This window comes from Orcinus orca, chromosome 4, assembly GCF_937001465.1.
Source record: "Orcinus orca chromosome 4, mOrcOrc1.1, whole genome shotgun sequence".
In the NCBI taxonomy this organism is placed as follows: domain Eukaryota; kingdom Metazoa; phylum Chordata; class Mammalia; order Artiodactyla; family Delphinidae; genus Orcinus; species Orcinus orca.
In genome coordinates, this window is record NC_064562.1 from 152,932,087 (window position 1) to 152,951,096 (window position 19,010).

The following is a 19,010-nucleotide window of genomic DNA, read 5'->3' on the forward strand; positions in this document are numbered from 1 at the left end:
GGGCAGGAACTGTGTCCTGGTCACGGCTACAGGCTCAAGACTAGGTGGTCAGTTAATGCAACCCACTTACTGAGCAAATGAATGCAGAAGTTATGGGAGGTTCACCCCTCCCCCACTGATCAAATCTACTCCTGTGACCATCACTTCTAGGCAGTTAACTCCCAGCTCTCCCTTTCCAGCAATGAACATTCTCCTAAGTCCAAAGAATTTCAGTGAGAAGAACCCTCTGACGACACTTAGCATACCCTGAATCAGATCCATGAATTCTTTTTCTTCCAAGATCTTCCTGAAGCCACCCATCCCACCCGTGACCTGGTCCAATTGTGGCGACTTTCTTAATGTGAAGCTGGCAACATGCCCTTCCAGTGTCTTCTCTGTCCCACATGCCCACGACAGGTCTTTTTTTCCTCCAGCACCTAACATCATGTGGCAGTAGGAGACTCTCTTGAATCCTATTGAAGAGGTATGACACTGCAGCAGGAAAAGGGCCCCATCACAGAGTCATTTGTCTTTTAATGTGATTGCTTCGACCCTAAGTGCCTTGTTGTGAATATTTAGAGAACTTGGCGAGATCAGAGATGGACCTAAAAGACATGACCCTGTCGTGCTGCCATGTCTCCAGCCGTGCCCTCACCTCTGCTACGGATGCTTTCCTTCCCCCAACTCAGCCTGCCACGCTTCTACCTCTTCTTTGAGGTCCTTCTCAAGTGCCACCCTCTACATAAATTTCCTCCCTGATCCTTGCAAAAGGATGACATCCCTCACTGCAGCCACCTAACAGACCACATCCTGCCATGTACTATTAGAACGTTCTTATTATGCTAAAAGCCCCGCAGCCATGCTCCTGTACCACGTTGGGCTCCACGTCCCCGCAGGAAGCAGCAGAGGGTCTCCCACGCAATAAATTGGCAGCAAAGTGTGTGGAACACAGCAGTCAGGCCCCGAATAGCTAGAATTTACTGTTAAAACAAAAACAAGACACTCGGCTGACTGATTTAGAAAGTCCCCTCGACAGCTTGCTTGCGGGATGACGGGTACAGGGCTGACCCTGCTACTCGAGGAGTTACTCATCCAGCAGAGCAGAGCATTCTCTGTGCTCCTGACCCCACACAGTCCAAACAAGATTACCTTTAAAAAACAAAAGGAGACAAGAAACCCTCACCTGTATATTCCATCGTAGTTTAGCTTAGAAGTTAAATTGCCCTGGTGCTTCTTCATGACTTGAGGGTGAAAGCATTCTGATGAATGAATGCATGAAGACAGCAATTTCACAATACTATTTCACTCACTATGAAAACACTAACATTTGTGCTGCTGGGATGAGCGCTGTATCATCAAGTGGTGGCAACATTCTTACCAGATTATCCAGCATCCGCATGAGCGCTTCAAACTCCTGCTCACCAATCTGCCACTTGGGAGGCGATCCGCTGCCCTCCCCTGCCGGGGACCCGGGGGAACGGGATTTGGCCTTGTACTTCCCAGGATCCAGGAGGACTAAATTGTCTGGCCCTCCCGCACTGGCCAGAGTTCGAACCTTTTCCAAAACAAGCAAACACTACAGTTGGAGTTCCTTGCTGATCAACGGGGTCAGATGCCCATGAGAGATCACTTCAACAGAAATGTAGGTTTCAAAAGAAACCAAATCATTATAAGAATAAAAAATGTGAGACAGACACTGATAGACAAATCACAAGGTAATCTTCAGAAGGTTTTCTTTAGCATGAAAAAATATTGGGCACTCATACTAGAAGGACAAAAGGGAAGACAAAGCCCTCCCAAGGCCATATGAAGGGGACTGGGGGCTGCATCACCACACAGACACAAGCCAGAGTGACAGTGAGGAGCGCACATAGGGGCCGAGCAGACTCAGCATAAGCAGAGCCCACTGCTGTGAGACTGTGGGCACATCTCTACTCCCTGCACCCACTTTTTCAAAAAGAGTGTGTGGAGTTCAAATGAAATGACATGTAGTAACATAAATAAAGCACCTGATAGCAGGGCTGGCATATGCTAGTACTCCATCAATGGCAGTGACTTATGTATTTGAAAAATTAAAAGTTAGAAATGAAAAGCCCAATAATCATTTGCCAACTTAAATCAGTGAAATGGCATTTTCCCTGGTCATCTTCCAAATCCATGAGCTCATCTTTAGCAAAGAAATCGCTCACAGACTCACTGCTGCAAAACAAGTATCAAAAATCTATGGGAGGGCTTCCCTGGTGGCGCAGTGGTTGAGAGTCCGCCTGCCGATGCAGGGGACACGGGTTCGTGCCCCGGTCCGGGAGGATCCCGCATGCCGCGGAGCGGCTGGGCCTGTGAGCCATGGCCGCTGAGCCTGCGCGTCCGGAGCCTGTGCTCCGCAACGGGAGAGGCCACAGCAGTGAGAGGCCCGCGTACCGCAAAAAAAAAAAGAAAATCTATGGGAACCCCACAAACACCTAAGTATACTATAGACCAAACGGAACGGCCACCACCTACCTGGATCTCACATGCAACCACAAGGTTATGGATGTAATAGAAGGCCTCCTCAACACTCTCTCCAACGGATACAAGCCCGTGATTCCGGAGAATAAGAACCTAAAGGGAGGAAACAGGAAAGCTCTATGGACCTAGGCAAGAAGACAGATAACGTTTTTCTTCTTTCCTCTGTAATTTAAATACCAGATTAGATGCCTACTGACCTTGCTTTTAGGCCCCAAATTTTTCTGAATTAAAACTTTTTCTTCCTCATCAACCAGAATCCCGTGATAATCATGATAAGCCACTTCTCCAAGGGAAAGTGCCTCTGGGGAGATTGGCAAGAGGCCACATTTCATCGCAGAGACCTAGAGAACAAGCAGCACCATCAACGAAGACGAATCAGGAGCTCCACTGACGACACGGCAAATGCTTTCCTCAAAAACGTAATGGGGGGAACATATTTTACTCTGTTCTCCTTTCAGAAATGAATGAACCCATGAATTTAAGATAAACCTTACTTCTGGGGCTCACCACCAATCTATTTTTAAAAATCAAAGCTACCACTGTCAAGGAAGGCCTCAAAAGAAATTCCACATATTTCTGGATTTCTCCCACACTGACTGTAAACACCAAGTGAGCTCAGATTTAATAAGATGAGTCCTGGATCTACTGCAAGGAGAGACAATGGCTTCCTCTGAATGAGTCACAACATTGCAAAGAGGGGTTTCTGAAGAGCTTTAAGGTTTTGTGTACTTTTCATCTTAGGTTGTAGGTGAGATAGGAACACCTGAAAGTCAGATAAAAGGAGATTTATAAAGATTTAGGATATTATACTGTATAAATTCTCTACATTTATTTAAGTGAAAAATCAAAGTGTCCATATAGCCCTTTAATTTCCTTAACTTTCCCAAACTGACTTTAGAATATGCTAATTTTAAAGGTCTTCTACCTAGACTAACAGGCCCCAAAGATTTAAATAATACATATGTAAGTGTAACAATTTCTTACAGAAAAGTTAATCTAAAAAGACAATACCACAAAAAAGGCAGTACCATATTTAATTCCTTTCACAATATCAGCCTTTCTATAAGAAGTTATTTCCTTACAAAGTAAAGTTACTTTGATAATTTTTAAAACAAATTACATGCTATTTGTGATAACCACAGTCTCAAAGGTACCTCTAATGGTTCTTTAAAATGCATGGATTTTTCTTTTTTTTTTTGGCATGGATTTTTTGGGGTTGGAAGAGCATGCATTCTTTTAAGAAAAAATTACATCCTTTGGAGAATGATATAACTAATAAAACTGATGCTGACATCAAGAACCATATCTTCAAAGTAAAACAAACAAACCAGATCCAACATTCATCCCAACAACCCAAGATCTATGATATTAAAACATCAAGACAGAGTGAAATTCAGTATTACTTAATCAATGAGGTCATCTGTCAAACAAATAAGCCCAGGAAGTCATTAAAGTATAAAACTGGTGATAAAAAAGACAATTCTAGACAGTTCTTGAGTGCTTCGCTTTCACGTGACTGTGCCAACAACCAGAAAGTACACTTTCATACATACTGAGGGGTCCGAGGCTTGGTCAGGTGGCCTGTGTGCACCAGCAGGGTCCAGGCTTGGTGATCAGAATGGGGCAGGCTCCTGGCAAGCTCGGGGCTCAACGGCCAAGTCTCCTAAGAGTCTGCAGCGTCTGTGCCCTCTTCCCCCTTCTTTTTTTATTTTTTGGCTGCGCCACACGGCTTGAGGGGACCTTAGTTCCCCAACCAGGGACTGAACCCGGGCCAGGGCAGTGAAAGCGCCAAGCCCTAACCACTGGACCACCAGGGAACTCCCTTCCCCGGTATTACTCTCCCCAGTCACAATCCAGCCTGGGTTTCGCTAAATCCAGGCGGATCATCTGTGGAGGCTGGCCGGTGTGTCTCTCAGTCTCAACCTCTCCATCACAGGCCTGGCGCCTTCCCCTCAGACCGTCAAGCAGGTTCAAGTCTCCTGCATCCCACAAACCCTTGCCTGAGCCCAGCGTCCCCCACTTACCACCTCACTTCACCCTCCCTCCTCTTCCCACTTCTCTTCTCAACCAAGGAGTCTCAATTCACTGCTGTCATTCTGCACTTCCCAGTCTCCCATACGCTGAAATCTCACTCCCCTCTTCAACACTGATTTTTCTAATCGTTGAGTCTTACAACATTTTCAGACTTATTACATGTTTTTCAAAATCAGATAGTAAATGGACCCCTTAAAATATATTCTTCTAAGAAAGTCAAATGTAGTGAGGAAAAAAGATTTTTCTAATCCAACAAAATGAGGTTTGTTGACTTGGTGCGACAAGAGAGGGCGACCTGGAGGAAATGTGAAGTGGCGCTCACTGAACGGCTTTAAACCTGAAGTCTCTACCAGGGCAGCGCACTCACCGCGGCCCCTGCTGGTGTGTGAACGTGCACAACGCACTTCGCGTCTGGGCGTGCAGCGTAAATGGCAGAATGTAACGTGAAGCCAGCCTGATTTACCCCTAGATTAGTACTTCCACGGTCCACTGCCTCTCCTTGTAGACTGACTTTAACCTGAAATAAGAAAGCAAAATCTTAAATATCAAGAGGATTTCATGTTATCCTAACTAGAAATTACTTAAACCAAAGTTTAAAGTGTTTATAACTAATTATAAAAGTTTTTCCCGGAGTTAATCACACAAAACATAGAGTTTTTCCTCTTTCTTGGGTTTTACATGTCTAACGAGATTAGACAGTATTTAATTACCTAACATGACCTGCATATACTTGATGCCCAAGAAGAGAAGGACATTCTTACCAAACTGGATGCAGTCACTTCGCTGTAGAGAAGTCCAAAAGGTACAACGAGGAAGTGTTCCTGCTCGGAGCTCACTCTGGTCTGTGCGGAGAATTACTGAGTTAGCTGAAAAATCCTATTGAAATTATTTGCATCTCTTTCAGTCCACAGACTCACGGTTTTTTTGTGAGCATTAACTGAGCTACATAGGGTCTCACTTAAATACAGTGCCTATCACAAAGCTAAGGGGTACTGAAAGCTTTCTGTTATTATGTTGTAGTAACTTACTGGGTACATGAAGTGCATCTTGGTCACATTCATGATAATTAACTTTATAAAGAAAAACCTTCTGGTGGCTACCAAGCCAGTACCACGTGCAAAAAGGTGACACTCCTCAAGGGTGTAATAATGAAAACCAAACCTTACTTTTTAAAAGTCAAAATGTTTTTTTTTTTTTAAGTACTCAAAACCTATAGGATAGTGAACAATCATAAAAATCACAAATAAGAGAGCGTTCTTCCTTTCTGCCTGACCAAAAGTCTCTACACATCACATCCTTACTCCCCTGGTATCTTTCTTCCTTCCACAATATAGTTTCCTTTCAACAATACAGATTTGTCACATATGATGGATATGTGCTAGATGCTAGTCATGTAGTGCGGGGTCGGGGGGGAGTCCTGCCCCCACAAAAATTTAGTCTAATTTTTATCAATGTAATGATTTGGGGATAGACTCAAAAGACTTCCCAAAGCTATTAGGATGGAACACATTTACTACTGGGCTAAGAATTCTAACTAGGGTCAGGTAGGTGGAATTCAATGTTTGTTGAAAAGGCCTTATGCTGTTTAGTCCAACTTCCTAACCAGCACAGTGACTTCTATAGTGGCCCAAAAGAAACACACACGGGGCGGAGGGGTGTCTGCTTGGACAGTGCAGTGATGCCCTCACACGGCCGGCCTCGTTCCTTCATTCAGCAAATAGTCCCGGAGGCCTTCTGCACCTGGAGGCTAGGGTACAGCAGTAAACAAACAAGCTGGAGAGGCCTAATCATTAAACACTCTCTCTTACACTGAACAGAAATCTGTCTGTGGTGTGCAACACAGAACGAGGTCTACCTCTGCCCTAAACTATAGTTTAGTCCTGGGACATCTGAAACTATCCCATCTCCTCCATGTCACCTTCACGCGAAACTCACTGGATTTCCTCAGCACACTAGAATGCGGACCCACAGTCATATAAGACCTGAGTTAGAACCCAGAACTGTCTATGTTGCTCTGGGGACCCTGGGCTCCTGGCCTCCTCACGCATGAAGTGGGGATGAAAGGGGCTTGTGCTCACAATAAAGCTTTCAATAAATGGCATCTCTTAACTATTACACTACTGCAGTATTATTAATGGTGGTAGGAAAGCCATCTCTACAATATCCATTCTCTATAAATCTCTACTACTAGGTCTCTACTCCTTTTTAGTTGTTTCAAAAATGCTGGGAATTCCCTGGCAGTCCAGTGGTTAGGACTCCACACTTTCACTACCGAGGGGCCAGAAATATTTGGGCCTTTCCATAATTTTGGGCCTTTCCCCCAAATATTTTCCCATTAATTTTAAGTTAGCCAGGTTTTTTAACGCTGAAGTCAGTTCTTTTATTTTATAAAAGATGTTGATCTTTCTAACTATCTAAATCAAAACTATGCAAATTCCCCAATTCCCAAACTGGGTCAAAACAAAACTTAAACAAGGAATTACTGTGTATTTATTGGCTGGGATGAAGAAAAATAAGGTTGGAAACAGGGAAAAATTAAACGTCAGATATTTTTAATTTTATTTATTTATTTTTTTGGCTGCGCTGGGTCTTCGTTGCAGCGCGTGGGCTTTCTCTAGTTGCGGCGAGCGGGAGCTACTCTTTGTTGTGGTGCGCGGGCTTCTCATTGCAGTGGCTTCTCTTTTTGCAGAGCATGGGCTCTAGGTGCGCGGATTTCAGCTACTGCAGCACGCAGGCTCAGTAGTTGCGGCATATGGGTCCTAGAGTGCACGGGCCTCAGTAGTTGCGGCGCATAGGCTCTTAGAGCGCAGGCTCAGTAGCTGTGGTGCATGGGCTTAGCTGCTTTGTGGCATGTGGGATCTTCCCAGACCAGGGATCGAACCAGTGTTCCCTGCACTGGCAGCCAGATTCTTAACCACTGTGCCACAAGGGAAGTCCCAAGTCAGATATTTTTGCTTATTTTAAAAGTTTTTATTTTGAAACATGCATGTAAAAAAGTATTTAGCAGGTATACGTACAACTTAAGTAAAATAATAAATCAAATGTCCATGTACCTTTCAACCAGCTTCAGAAACAAAATAAATCTAATATTTCTGAAGCTGTTTCTTTCTCCCCATATCCCATAAGTAATCACTATCCTGAGTTATGTGTTAAGCATTTTCTTTCTTTTCCTTACAGTTTTACTTTATATATATTCATCCCTAAGCAATACATTGCTTAATTTTTATCTGTTTGTGAACTTCATGTAATTGCAATCATACTGTATTTTTCGGTGACTTTTTTTCCTCAACACTGTTTCTGAGATTCCTGCAGATGATATACAACATGGCAATAATTTATTCATCCTCATTGCTGTATAGTGCCTATTGGATGAATATACAATTTATGTATCCACCTTCTGTCAATGGACGTGGTTTTCATTTTGCCATTAAAAACAATGCTATGAACATTCTTATACCTGTCTCCTAGTGTACATGGTACAAGTTTCTCCAGGGTAACAAAGTAGGAGGTGAAGCCAATTATTTTCCAAAGGGCCTAATTAAATGTACACTCCTGCTAGTAGTATATGATAGTTCTGTGCTTCTACAACCATCTTTCCTAAAAATTAAAATCTGATGTCTGTGAAATGGTATTCCATCGTGACTTTATAATTTCCCAGTTACAACTGAGTTGAGCAACATTTCATATTTTTATAAGCCAGTCTCATTTCCCCTTCTGTGAAATCCCTGTAAATTGCCTTGTCTTTTGTCCATTTTATACTGGTTGCTTACTGATAGTTCTTCATCTATTCTGGATACTAATTTCTTGTTGGCTAACCGTGAGGCAAAATCTTCTAGGTTGTAAGCTTTTATTTTCACTCCCTTTATGGTGTCTTTTAATGATGAGAAATTTGTTTACTTTAATGTAGTCAAATGATTTATTCATCTTTTCTTTTATGATAAGTGCTTTTGTGTCTTAAGACAACTTTCCTTAAGTCAGAGGTTAAAGGTAAGTGATTTTCACTTATACAGATCCTAAAATTTTTTAAGTATTATCTTTCACACTCAATGCTTAATTCATTGGAATTGCTTTGTGACTCTATACAGTATAAGGTAAGAATCCAATACAATTTTCCAATTCTGATTTTTCAATCTAATTGTGCCAGCACCAATTACAGCCTGGTCCATCATGCTTCCCTTGATGATCTGCAATGCAGACTCTTTTGTATATCTGATTTCTTTTTTTTTTTTTTAATATTTATTTATTTATTTGGGTGCACCGGGTCTTAGTTGAGGCATGCAGGATCTCCACTGCAGCATGCGGGATCTAGTTCCCTGACCAGAAACTGAACTCAGGCCCCCTGAACTGGAACCGTGGAGTCTTAACCACTGGACACCAGTGAAGTCCCTGTATATCTGATTTCAGTACATAAAGATCTAGTTCTGGGCTCTGTCCCACTGGTTTATCTGTTTCTGCCTTTCCCCAAAGCACACTATTTTAGTTACCATCACTTTATAAGTTTGACATTTGATAGGAAAAAATATCTCCTTACCTAGTTCTTCAGGAGTTATCTATTCTAGGCCTTTTTTCCTCCACATAAGTTTTAGAAGCACGCTCATGCTATGAGGTCCCACATTAAAAAAATACTACATAGCCAGTTTTACTCACTTTTTTCTTTGTCTATGTATATATATATATACACACACATAATTCATATAGCTATAAACAGTATACATTTTATATTTTCTCTTTTATAATAATTATTTTCCATGGTTTCAGATGGTCTTTATCAATTATTTTTCATAATATGTAACATTCCCTCAAGCTGATGTTGAATAACTGAGCCATTTCCCACCTACTGATGGATATTAAGACTCAAATTCTTTTATTATTACAGATAATGCTATAATAAATATATTTATACATCATGTTTTCTTCTTTGACTTCTTTCTTTAACATATATTTCCAAGAGTGAGCTTAACAGATCTACATATTATAATGGAAAAGCTTAAAATATACAATCTTCAGAATCTGAAACAAAAAGGAGAAAGTGCTAAATACTGATGTAGACTGAAAAAAGAGAGGACATTTCAAAGTAAGTTTTCTAGTCCCTGATGGCGTAGCACTGGTCTAACTGCGAGTCTTCCCACATGTAATGCCCCTTCTCTGTGCACAAGGAATGAGCGCTAACGTCATTCACCGAAAACACAATACACCCGACTCACTATCTCTGGCAGAGATCCCTATCATGTCCTCAGAACACAGTCACTGTGGACCCGCTGCCACCTCTGGAGCCCACCACCTCGGAGGGTTAGCATTCCTTGGAATCCAGAATGGAGGTGAACCTAGCATTCCACTGACACCCAGAGGCATTTAGGGACGGAAAGACCCTGCCATTGGCTAAGAGCCACCAAGAGAGGAAGCCCACCTCATGTGCCAACTGGGCTATCCTGTCTTTTGACACCCCCGCTCAAAAGCTTCTCTAAATCCAATGCAATCTTAAGACAGAGATTAATTCAGACAATCATCTCCAATCCTCTAACACCTGTTAGCACTTTTAAATCCCTTTAGCAGAAAATCCCTATTGCCCTCCTTCAAAGAAAGGGCACGATGACCTGTTGGCACTTTTTGGCTGCACTGATACTATTAATATTTCTTTTCTGTTAAATCTATATATGATAACGCCTAGACTGTGAAACCAAAATATGGATGCTATAGTTAAAAAAACAAAAACTTTCTTCCTCAAAGATTCTCTAGTTCACAAGATATAAGAAATATGTTTTGTAACTTGAATTTCTTTTTTATTCAGTGTTAAGTCCCAAAGAGATCACTTACAGAAAAGTAAACACCTAACTAATGTTTTTTTAATTTTTTTTTTGCAGAACACAGGCCTCTCACTGTTGTGGCCTCCCCCGTTGCAGAGCACAGGCTCCGGACGCGCAGGCTCAGCGGCCATGGCTCACGGGCCCAGCCGTTCCGCAGCATGTGGGATCTTCCCGAACCGGGGTACGAACCCGTGTCCCCTGCATCGGCAGGCGGACTCTCAACCACTTGCGCCACCAGGGAAGCCCCTAACTAATGTTTTAATTCTGCCAAGTCCTAAATAATTAAAGGGGGAAAAAAATGATCAATTTAAGCAATTCAAACTTATTTAAATAGCATTCATAATAGGACTAGTAGTAAACAGCTTTTAAAATCCCCAGAGAATGTAAGGCTGGCATTAAGCCAAGGATTACATTTCCTCTTAGCGATGTAATATTTTCATGGAACTAATTTTTAGGCAACCATTTAGCATTAAATCTCTACACAGGGGCTTCCCTGGTGGCGCAGTGGTTGAGAATCTGCCTGCCAATGCACGGGACATGGGTTCGAGCCCTGGTCTGGGAAGATCCCACATGCCGCGGAGCAACTGGGTCCGTGAGCCACAACTACTGAGCCTGCGCATCTGGAGCCTGTGCTCCGCAACAAGAGAGGCCGAGATAGTGAGAGGCCCGCGCACCGCGATAAAGAGTGGCCCCCGCTCGCCGCAACTAGAGAAAGCCCTCACACAGAAACGAAGACCCAATGCAGCCAAAAATAAATAAATAAACTTATTAAAAAAAAAAATCTACATAGACGTTCTGTCAAGTATAATTAGCCACAGAGGCCAGCAATTTCCACGCAGGCACAAGGAAGAGAGCCAGCTCTCGTGGGAGGCTAATTGGATCCACTGACCAAATATCAAAAGGCGCCTCCTCTGTGCCCAGCACAGGAATTCTTCCCAGGACACAGCCGGAGGCTCCTTTCATGGAGCTGATGTGGACGACGAACAAACGTACAGTATGGATGATGGTAACTGCTGTGGGGGAAATAAAGCAGGTGTTCTAGGGTGGAAGTGACATTCCACAGGCAAGACAGCATAGATACAACAGGGTCAGGTCTGCGTTTTGAAAGGTTCACTTTAGCGGCAATGTGGAGAACAGAGGGGAGGGTAACTCGGTATATCTGGCAAAGATCCCTACCACGTCCCAGAAGCACAGTGCACTAGTCACAAAGGTGGGCTTCAGACTACCATCAAAGAGCATTCCTTGGAGTCAAGAATGGAGCTGGGAACCTCCCTGGTGGTCCACTGGGTAAGACTCCGTGCGCCCAATGCAGGGGGCCCGTGTTCAATCCCTGGTCAGGGAACTAGATCCTGCATGCATGCCACAACTAAAAGCATGCCTGCCGCAACTAAGAAGCCCACATCCAGCAACTAAGATCCTTTCACAGCCAAAACAAATAAATAAATACTTAAAAAAAAAAAATGAATGAAGCTGAACTAAGCACTGCTGGTTATGAGTCCACAAGTAAAAAACACCTACACATGTGTATTAAGTACTGTGTGTACTGAGTGTGTTGAGTATGGAGAAAAGGGTAAAACGATTTAAACGTCTGTTAATGCTGGTTATCTCAAGGGGGACAAGAGTATTCACAGGATTATGATTTCTTCTTTCAACGTCTGTGTAAGGGACGCTTGCCACAATAAGCACACACTATATTAATAATTTAAAACATCCAATAAGGGGCTTCCCTGGTGGCGCAGTGGTTAAGAATCCTCCTTCCAATGCAGGGGACACAGGTTTGAGCCCTGGTCCGGGAATATCCCACATGCTGCAGAGCAACTAAACCCGTGTGCCACGACTAATGAGCCTGTGCTCTAGAGCCCACGAGCCACAACTACTGAGCCTGCGCTCTAGAGCCCTTGAGCCACAACTACTGAGCCTGTGCGCCACAACTACTGAAGCCCACGTGCCCTAGAGCCTGTGCTCCTCAACAAGGGAAGCCACCGCAATGAGAAGCATGCACACTGCAACCAAGAGTAGCCCCTGCTCGCTGCAACTAGGGAAACCCTGAGCGCAGCAACGAAGACCCAATGCAGCCAAAAACAAATTAAAAAAAAAAAAAAAGAATGAATTGAAGAAACTAGAGGTCCTGATAATGTTGAAAAATGGCTAAAACTGGAATATCTGAAGAAATAAATATGAGAGATAGAAGGCTTTGGTCCAAGAAGGAAAGAAAACATCTTCATTCTTGATTTTTTAGGCATAAAAAGAACTTTAGGAACTGCCTATAATTTGGTAAACACTCATTTATTAGGTGAGCAAGCAAGAAAGGAGTTTTAAAGAACTACTGTTCTCATAATTTTTAATTCAAACTGGCTAATTCTCAGATTATTATACTCTGCAGTCAGCAATCAGAAGGAAGGTGTTCCAAGATTTACTTCAGCTCAGCCAGATTCCCTCTCCCCCTAAATGAAAACAGGTGGTGCCAGACACATACTACTCCACTTATCATTCAGTTACTACCCCATTTAATACTCACTGTGATGTGATTGTAGATAAGCTGAGACCATCCAAAGAGATCTGCTAGTCGGTAAAACGCTGCCAGTTTACACCGCAATAACTTCTCCCCTTTGTCATAGGCAATAGAATCAGATCCTCTAAGGTCATTCACAGGAGTCACCATACCAAGACCTGAAATGAAAAAAGAAACAAGACTCAAAGATTTAATATTTCTTGTCAAATGTAAATCAAATAATAGTTGAGATATTAATCGTCCCACAATGGGCCATAAGGTAAGTCTTGAAAACGTCAAAGACTATTTCATAAAGACCAAGTTCCCCAACATTAATACAATTAAGGTAGAAATCAATAACAGAAAGGTAATAAAATTTGTAGCATGCAGTAAAGCAAAACTTAGAAGGACATTTACAGTATTAAACATATACATTATGGGGCTTCCCTGGTGGCGCAGTGGTTAAGAATCCACCTGCCAATGCAGGGGACACGAGTTCAAGCCCTGGTCTGGGAAGATCCCACATGCAGCGGAGCAACTAAGCCCATGCACCACAACCACTGAGCCTGCCCTCTAGAGCCCACGAGCCACAACTACTGAAGCCTCCGTGCCTAGAGCCTGTGCTCTGCAACAAGAGAAGCCACCATAATGAGAAGCCCACGCACCACAACGAAGAGTAGCCCCCGCTCACCGCAACTAGAGAAAACCTGCATGCAGCAACAAAGACCCAACGCAGCCAAAAATAATAAATAAGTAAGTAAATAAATTTATTACAAAAAAAAAGAGGGGAGGGGAGGAGAGGGGAATATGGGGCTGGGAACGAGAGAAAAGAAAAGAAGAAAAGAGAAAAGACCCAGATAAAAGCAAGGGAGGAGAATTAAATAAGCTGCCATATTTTTTAGCACTTCACAAAAACAACAGAAGAGGGAGCTCTAGAGTCAGGATTCCTGAACTGGACTCCTCCAGGAAAACTAATTTCATGTAAAAATGAACAGAAAAATATCATGATCAAATACCGCACAAAAATTATTCAAAGAGGGCTTCCGTGGTGGTACAGGGGTTCAGAATCCGCCTCCCGATGCAGGGGACACGGGTCCAAGCCCTAGTCTGGGAAGATCCCACATTCTGTGGAGCAATTAGGCCCATGTGCCACAACTACTGAGCCTAGGCTCTAAAGCCCACGAGCCACAACTACTGGGCCCACGTGCCGCAACTACTGAAGCCCATGCGCCTAGAGCCCGTGCTCCGCAACAAGAGAAGCCACGGGGGCTTCCCTGGTGGCACAGTGGTTAAGAGTCCGCCTGCTAACGCAGGGGACATGGGTTCGTGCCCCGGTCTGGGAAGATCCCACATGACGCGGAGCGGCTGGGCCCGTGAGCCATGGCCGCTGAGCCTGCGCGTCCGGAGCTTGTGCTCCGCAACGGGAGAAGCCACAACAGTGAGAGGCCCGTGTACAGCAAAAAAAAAAAAAAAAGAGAAGCCACGGCAATGAGAAGACCACGCACCACAATGAAGAGTAGCCTCCACTCTCCACAACTAGAGAAAGCCTGCACGCAGCAACGAAGACCCTATGCAGCCAAAAATAAATTAATTAAATAAATTTTAAAAATAAATTATTAAAAGAAAAAAGAGCAAAATCACATTCCTACACATAACAAAAGCACAAAAAACATATCCACAAAACAAATGAAAACTATAACCTATTATTTCATAAAAGATAAAGAAAGGCATTAATAATAAAAGATAAGAAAAATGTTTAATATAATTAGAAAAATTCAGAAATGAGGGCTAGAATATAAAAGGAATTAGATATAAATGAAAAATAATTTTAAAAATAAATATTAAAAACAGCGTAAAGGTGAAAGAGGAGAAAAACTTTTTAAATCATAAAGAAATGAAGAAAGTGATAAAAAGAACTTGAGAAAACGTTGACAGTTAAAGAAGTCAGACAAGGAAAATCCATCATGTGCATACCAGGAAACAAAAGCAAGGGAACAGAATGAATATTAAAAACCAATTCAAGAAAACACTCTGAAAATAAAAAAGTTTTGGAAGGGCACATCATCTGAGAAAACTGCCCAGAAAGACAAACACCAAGACATATTCTGGTAAAATTTCTGGACTCTAAAGAAAAAGGAAAATAGATTATGAGCATCAAGGAAAAGAAACCAAGTAACTTATATGGAAAGATTGTCTTCAAATTCTAAGAAAATGAATTATGCATTTAAGATACACAAAATAGGAAAATGTGAGCCAATGATTTTATACCCAAACTAACTAAACCAAATTAACATTGACATATAAAGGCCACAACGCAAGAATGAAGAAATCCTTTCCACAAGTGTTTTCTGGGAAATCTACTATAAAAGCAACTTCAGACAACCAAATTGACTAAAGGGGCACTGATACAAGGACTGGTGGTGAGCATTAAATATATATTTATTACAGAATTAAGTTATTAATTGTAACACAAAATGAATGTAAAAACAAGACCATAACATATAATGGTTATATGCTCTGACAACAGAGAATATAACTATTTTAAAACATGAAGAGAGAACATATTATTGGTATAGGATTGATACTGTGTGGGGTATGTGAGAGAAAGCAAATGAGTTATTAATATTCTAGTTTTGTTATTCCTGGTGTCCTGGAGAACCAGAATTCTTGTTGTAGAAGAAAGAAAAACAAATGTTAGATAGAAGAGGTTAAGTAAAAACCCCTTAGACCTGAATTTTAATTGGAATTATAATTCCAATATATTTATAATTATACTTACAATTCCAATTTATCAATATAGTATACAAATCACAAGGTAATTTTTAAAAATAAATTTATTTGTTTATTTTTGGCTGCATTGGGTCTTCGTTGCTGTGCGCGGGCTTTCTCTAGTTGCAGTGCGCGGGCTTTCTCTAGTTGCAGTGAGCAGGGGCTACTCTTTGTTGCAGTGCGCGGGCTTCTCACTGTGGTGGCTTCTCTTGTTGGGGAGCACAGGCTCTAGTTGCGCGGGCTTCAGTAGTCGTGGCTCGTGGGCTATAGAGCGCAGGCTCAGTAGTTGTGATGCACAGGCTTAGCTGCTCCGCGGCATGTGGGATCTTCCCAGACCAGGGCTCAAACCCATGTCCCCTGCATTGGCAGGCGGATTCTTAGGAAATCTCCAAAAGGTAATTTATATTTCCTAGCTCTATCCACTAAAAAGGTCTAAAAAGAATAACTAACCAGTCAGTAGCAAAGAGCATTTCTAGCACCCAGACTAAAATTTCATTTCTCACAAAAAGAAATCAAGGTTTCTTAGAGAAATGGCTGACTCCAGATCTGGGGCAGGAAATGTACAAGATGAGCCTAGAACATCTCCTACAGGAGGTGGCCTGGAAGCTGTCAAAGACTACTAGGCTCAGGAGTCAACTTGGAGAGGTTCTCTTTAGTCAAAGGTGGGACAATGTGAGTAGTATCAAAAAGGATAACTGCAATGTTTTGAAACACATTAAATATATTTAAATCTCTGCAGGGACTTCCCTGGTGGCGCAGTGGTTAAGACTTTGTGCTCCCAATGCAGGGGGCCCGGGTTCGATCCCTGGTCCGGGAACTAGATCCCACATGCATGCTGCAACTAAGAGTTCTCATGCCACAAAACTAAGGAAGCCAGCGAGCCGCAACTAAGGAGCCCACAAGCTGCAATTAAGGAGCCCGCATGCCACAACTATGGAGCCCATGTGCCGCAACTAAGGAGCCGGCGAGCCACAGGAGCCCTCGAGCCTCAACTATGGAGCCTGTGAGCTGCAACTAAGGAGCCTGCCTGCCACAACTAAGACCCGACACAACCAAATAAATTTTTTTAAAAACCTATGCATTCAAAATAATATTAAAGAAATAGTAATTGGTCACTTTAGAAGATGACAGGAAACCAACTTCTCGTTTTGAACGGTTACCTTTATACAAACCGTACCACGGGGTAAGCAAAAGAGCTGAGAGGAAGTTTCTTTTTGTGCGTGTGGGTTGAGGGCTGACTTCCAATAGATCTCAGCAAGGAAGCTGCTCTGCTCCGTATGAAACCCTGACCAACAAGCAGGTCATCTATGAATGGTTTAGCACCAGCCTCCCTGCAATCATGCGTTGAGTGACAGAGAATGAGGCGGCCCCCTTTCTGGTCATGCCCCATTTCCCAGAGAAGTTTCTCTTTACAGAAATGTTCTAACTAGTAAATACAGAAGAAGGAATGACAAAATTAAAATATCACCATCTTGGAACCTTTGTTAAATTAACGGATCTAGGCATTGAGCAATGATGGCTGCTACAGCACAAATGGCAACAAGCAGGCTTATGTGCCTGCGGGTAGAACACAGTGCCACCTATGCAGTGAGCTTGCCAAAGAACAAAATCCAAATACAGCCAAGCTTCTAGACCCAGCTACCAATTTACTGTAAATACAAAAGAAAAAAGAATATAATGGGCACCATGGAGATGGCATCAGTAAAATTCAAGACTGTAGCAAACTCTACAGGTCAACAAAACCCATTTCCTTTAAAGTGCGAGGAGAAAAAGAGAGATGGAGGGGCAACTTGTAGCTTTAAAAATGCTGAAGAGACAGTAAGTAAAAAAAGACAAATACTAAACCATAATATATTTAAGTATAACCATTTGGATGATAAAACTATAAAGAAAAGCAAGGCAGTGATACCATTCAAGTCAAGACGGTGATTCCTTTTAAGAGGGCAAGCAACTGATAAAACTTTATTTCTTAACCAGGGTGCTGGTTATAAAGGCGTTCACCTTAAACCATTCATACGTTATATATCATTTTGTTCTATGCCATCTACATACATTATATTCCACAACAAAGGTTAAAATTCACATTAAAATTTTTTATATGTGAGAAGTAAACTATTAGATACAATTAAAACTAGATTTTTTTCTTCCTTCTTTTTTTGGTGTGGCACTATTAAAATTTCCTTTATCTCTGACTAGAAAACAATATGTGAGTAAATATATTACATTGTCCTTTATTATCTAATTCATATAAATATCACTAGAATCCATTAAGAATCCATGTGAGGACTTCCCTGGTGGTGCAGTGGTTAAGAATTCGCCTGCCAATGCAGGGGACACGGGTTCGACCCCTGGTCCAGGAAGATCCCACATGCCGTGGAGCTACTAAGCCATGCGCCACAACTACTGAGCCTGCGCTCTAGAGCCCGTGGGCCACAACTACTGAACCCACGCAACACAACTACTGAAGCCCATGCGCCTAGAGCCTGTGCTCTGCAACAAGAGAAGCCACTGCAATGAGAAGCCTGTGCACCACAACAAAGAGTAGCCCCCGCTCGCCGCAACTAGAGAAAGCCCGCGTGCAGCAACAAAGACCCACCGCAGCCAAAAATAAAATTAAATAAATAAATAAAAAAGAATCCATGTGAAAACATGAAAACCTAGTGACTACCATTCAACTTCAGGATGGAAGTGTGAGCTAGTAAATTACATGTGATTTTTAACACTCTCTGGACATTAATGATATTATCACTCAGGTGAAAGTCAATCAACTTCTAAGAATACCAGAGAACAGACAGGTAAATAGCACATGGCAGGTGATCTAACGCAAACCAATACCTTAAGTTGGTAGTCAGAAGCTGATTATCCAACTAGAAACATCAGAGACTGATCCAGGGCACAGTACACAGCAGGTCACATTAGCTGATGCTCAAGGTACCCTGGGCTCCACCTTGTCATGTTAACGTTTACAAATTCAACAGCCACGGCAAAGCGCCATCTCTGCACAACTATCTTTGCTAACTAACTTTGCTCACATTCACCCACCCAACAGTTTTCTTCTAGCTTTCTTTTGGAATTTTTCTGTTTCTCATTCATTTGCGAAGAGCAGTGAGGAATGGTGGATAAGAAATGTTGGCTTGGGGCTTCCCTGGTGGCGCAGTGGTTAAGAATCCGCCTGCCAATGCAGGGGACACGGGTTTGAGCCCTGGTCCGGGAAGATCCCACATGCCGCGGAGCAACTAAGCCCATGCACCACAACTACTGAGCCTGCGCTCTAGAGACCATGAGCCACAACTACTGAACCCCGTGCGCCTAGAGCCCGTGCTCCACAACAACAGAAACCACCGTAATGAGAAGCCCACGCACCGCAGCCAAGAGTAGCCCCTGCTCGTCACAACTAGAGAAAGCCCGCGTGCAGCAATGAAGACCCA

General features: G+C 42.6%; 1 protein-coding gene across 13 annotated transcripts in view; it reads right to left on the bottom strand.

Annotated features, from left to right (window-relative positions):
• Nucleotides 1-19,010, bottom strand: part of ADD1 (adducin 1) — a 76,481-nt gene that overhangs the window by 18,349 nt on the left and 39,122 nt on the right. For 11 of the 13 annotated variants that reach the window (XM_004265169.4, XM_033419556.2, XM_033419555.2 and 8 more), the window contains 6 exons: nt 12,841-12,992; nt 5,280-5,360; nt 4,886-5,035; nt 2,682-2,825; nt 2,479-2,577; nt 1,358-1,534 (listed from right to left, as the gene is read on the bottom strand). In XM_004265169.4, the coding sequence (XP_004265217.2) occupies nt 1,358-1,534; nt 2,479-2,577; nt 2,682-2,825; nt 4,886-5,035; nt 5,280-5,360; nt 12,841-12,992 (803 nt within the window). The remainder of the gene's footprint in view (nt 1-1,357; nt 1,535-2,478; nt 2,578-2,681; nt 2,826-4,885; nt 5,036-5,279; nt 5,361-12,840; nt 12,993-19,010) is intronic. The other 2 variants (XM_033419558.2, XM_033419559.2) reach the window with 2 other exon arrangements.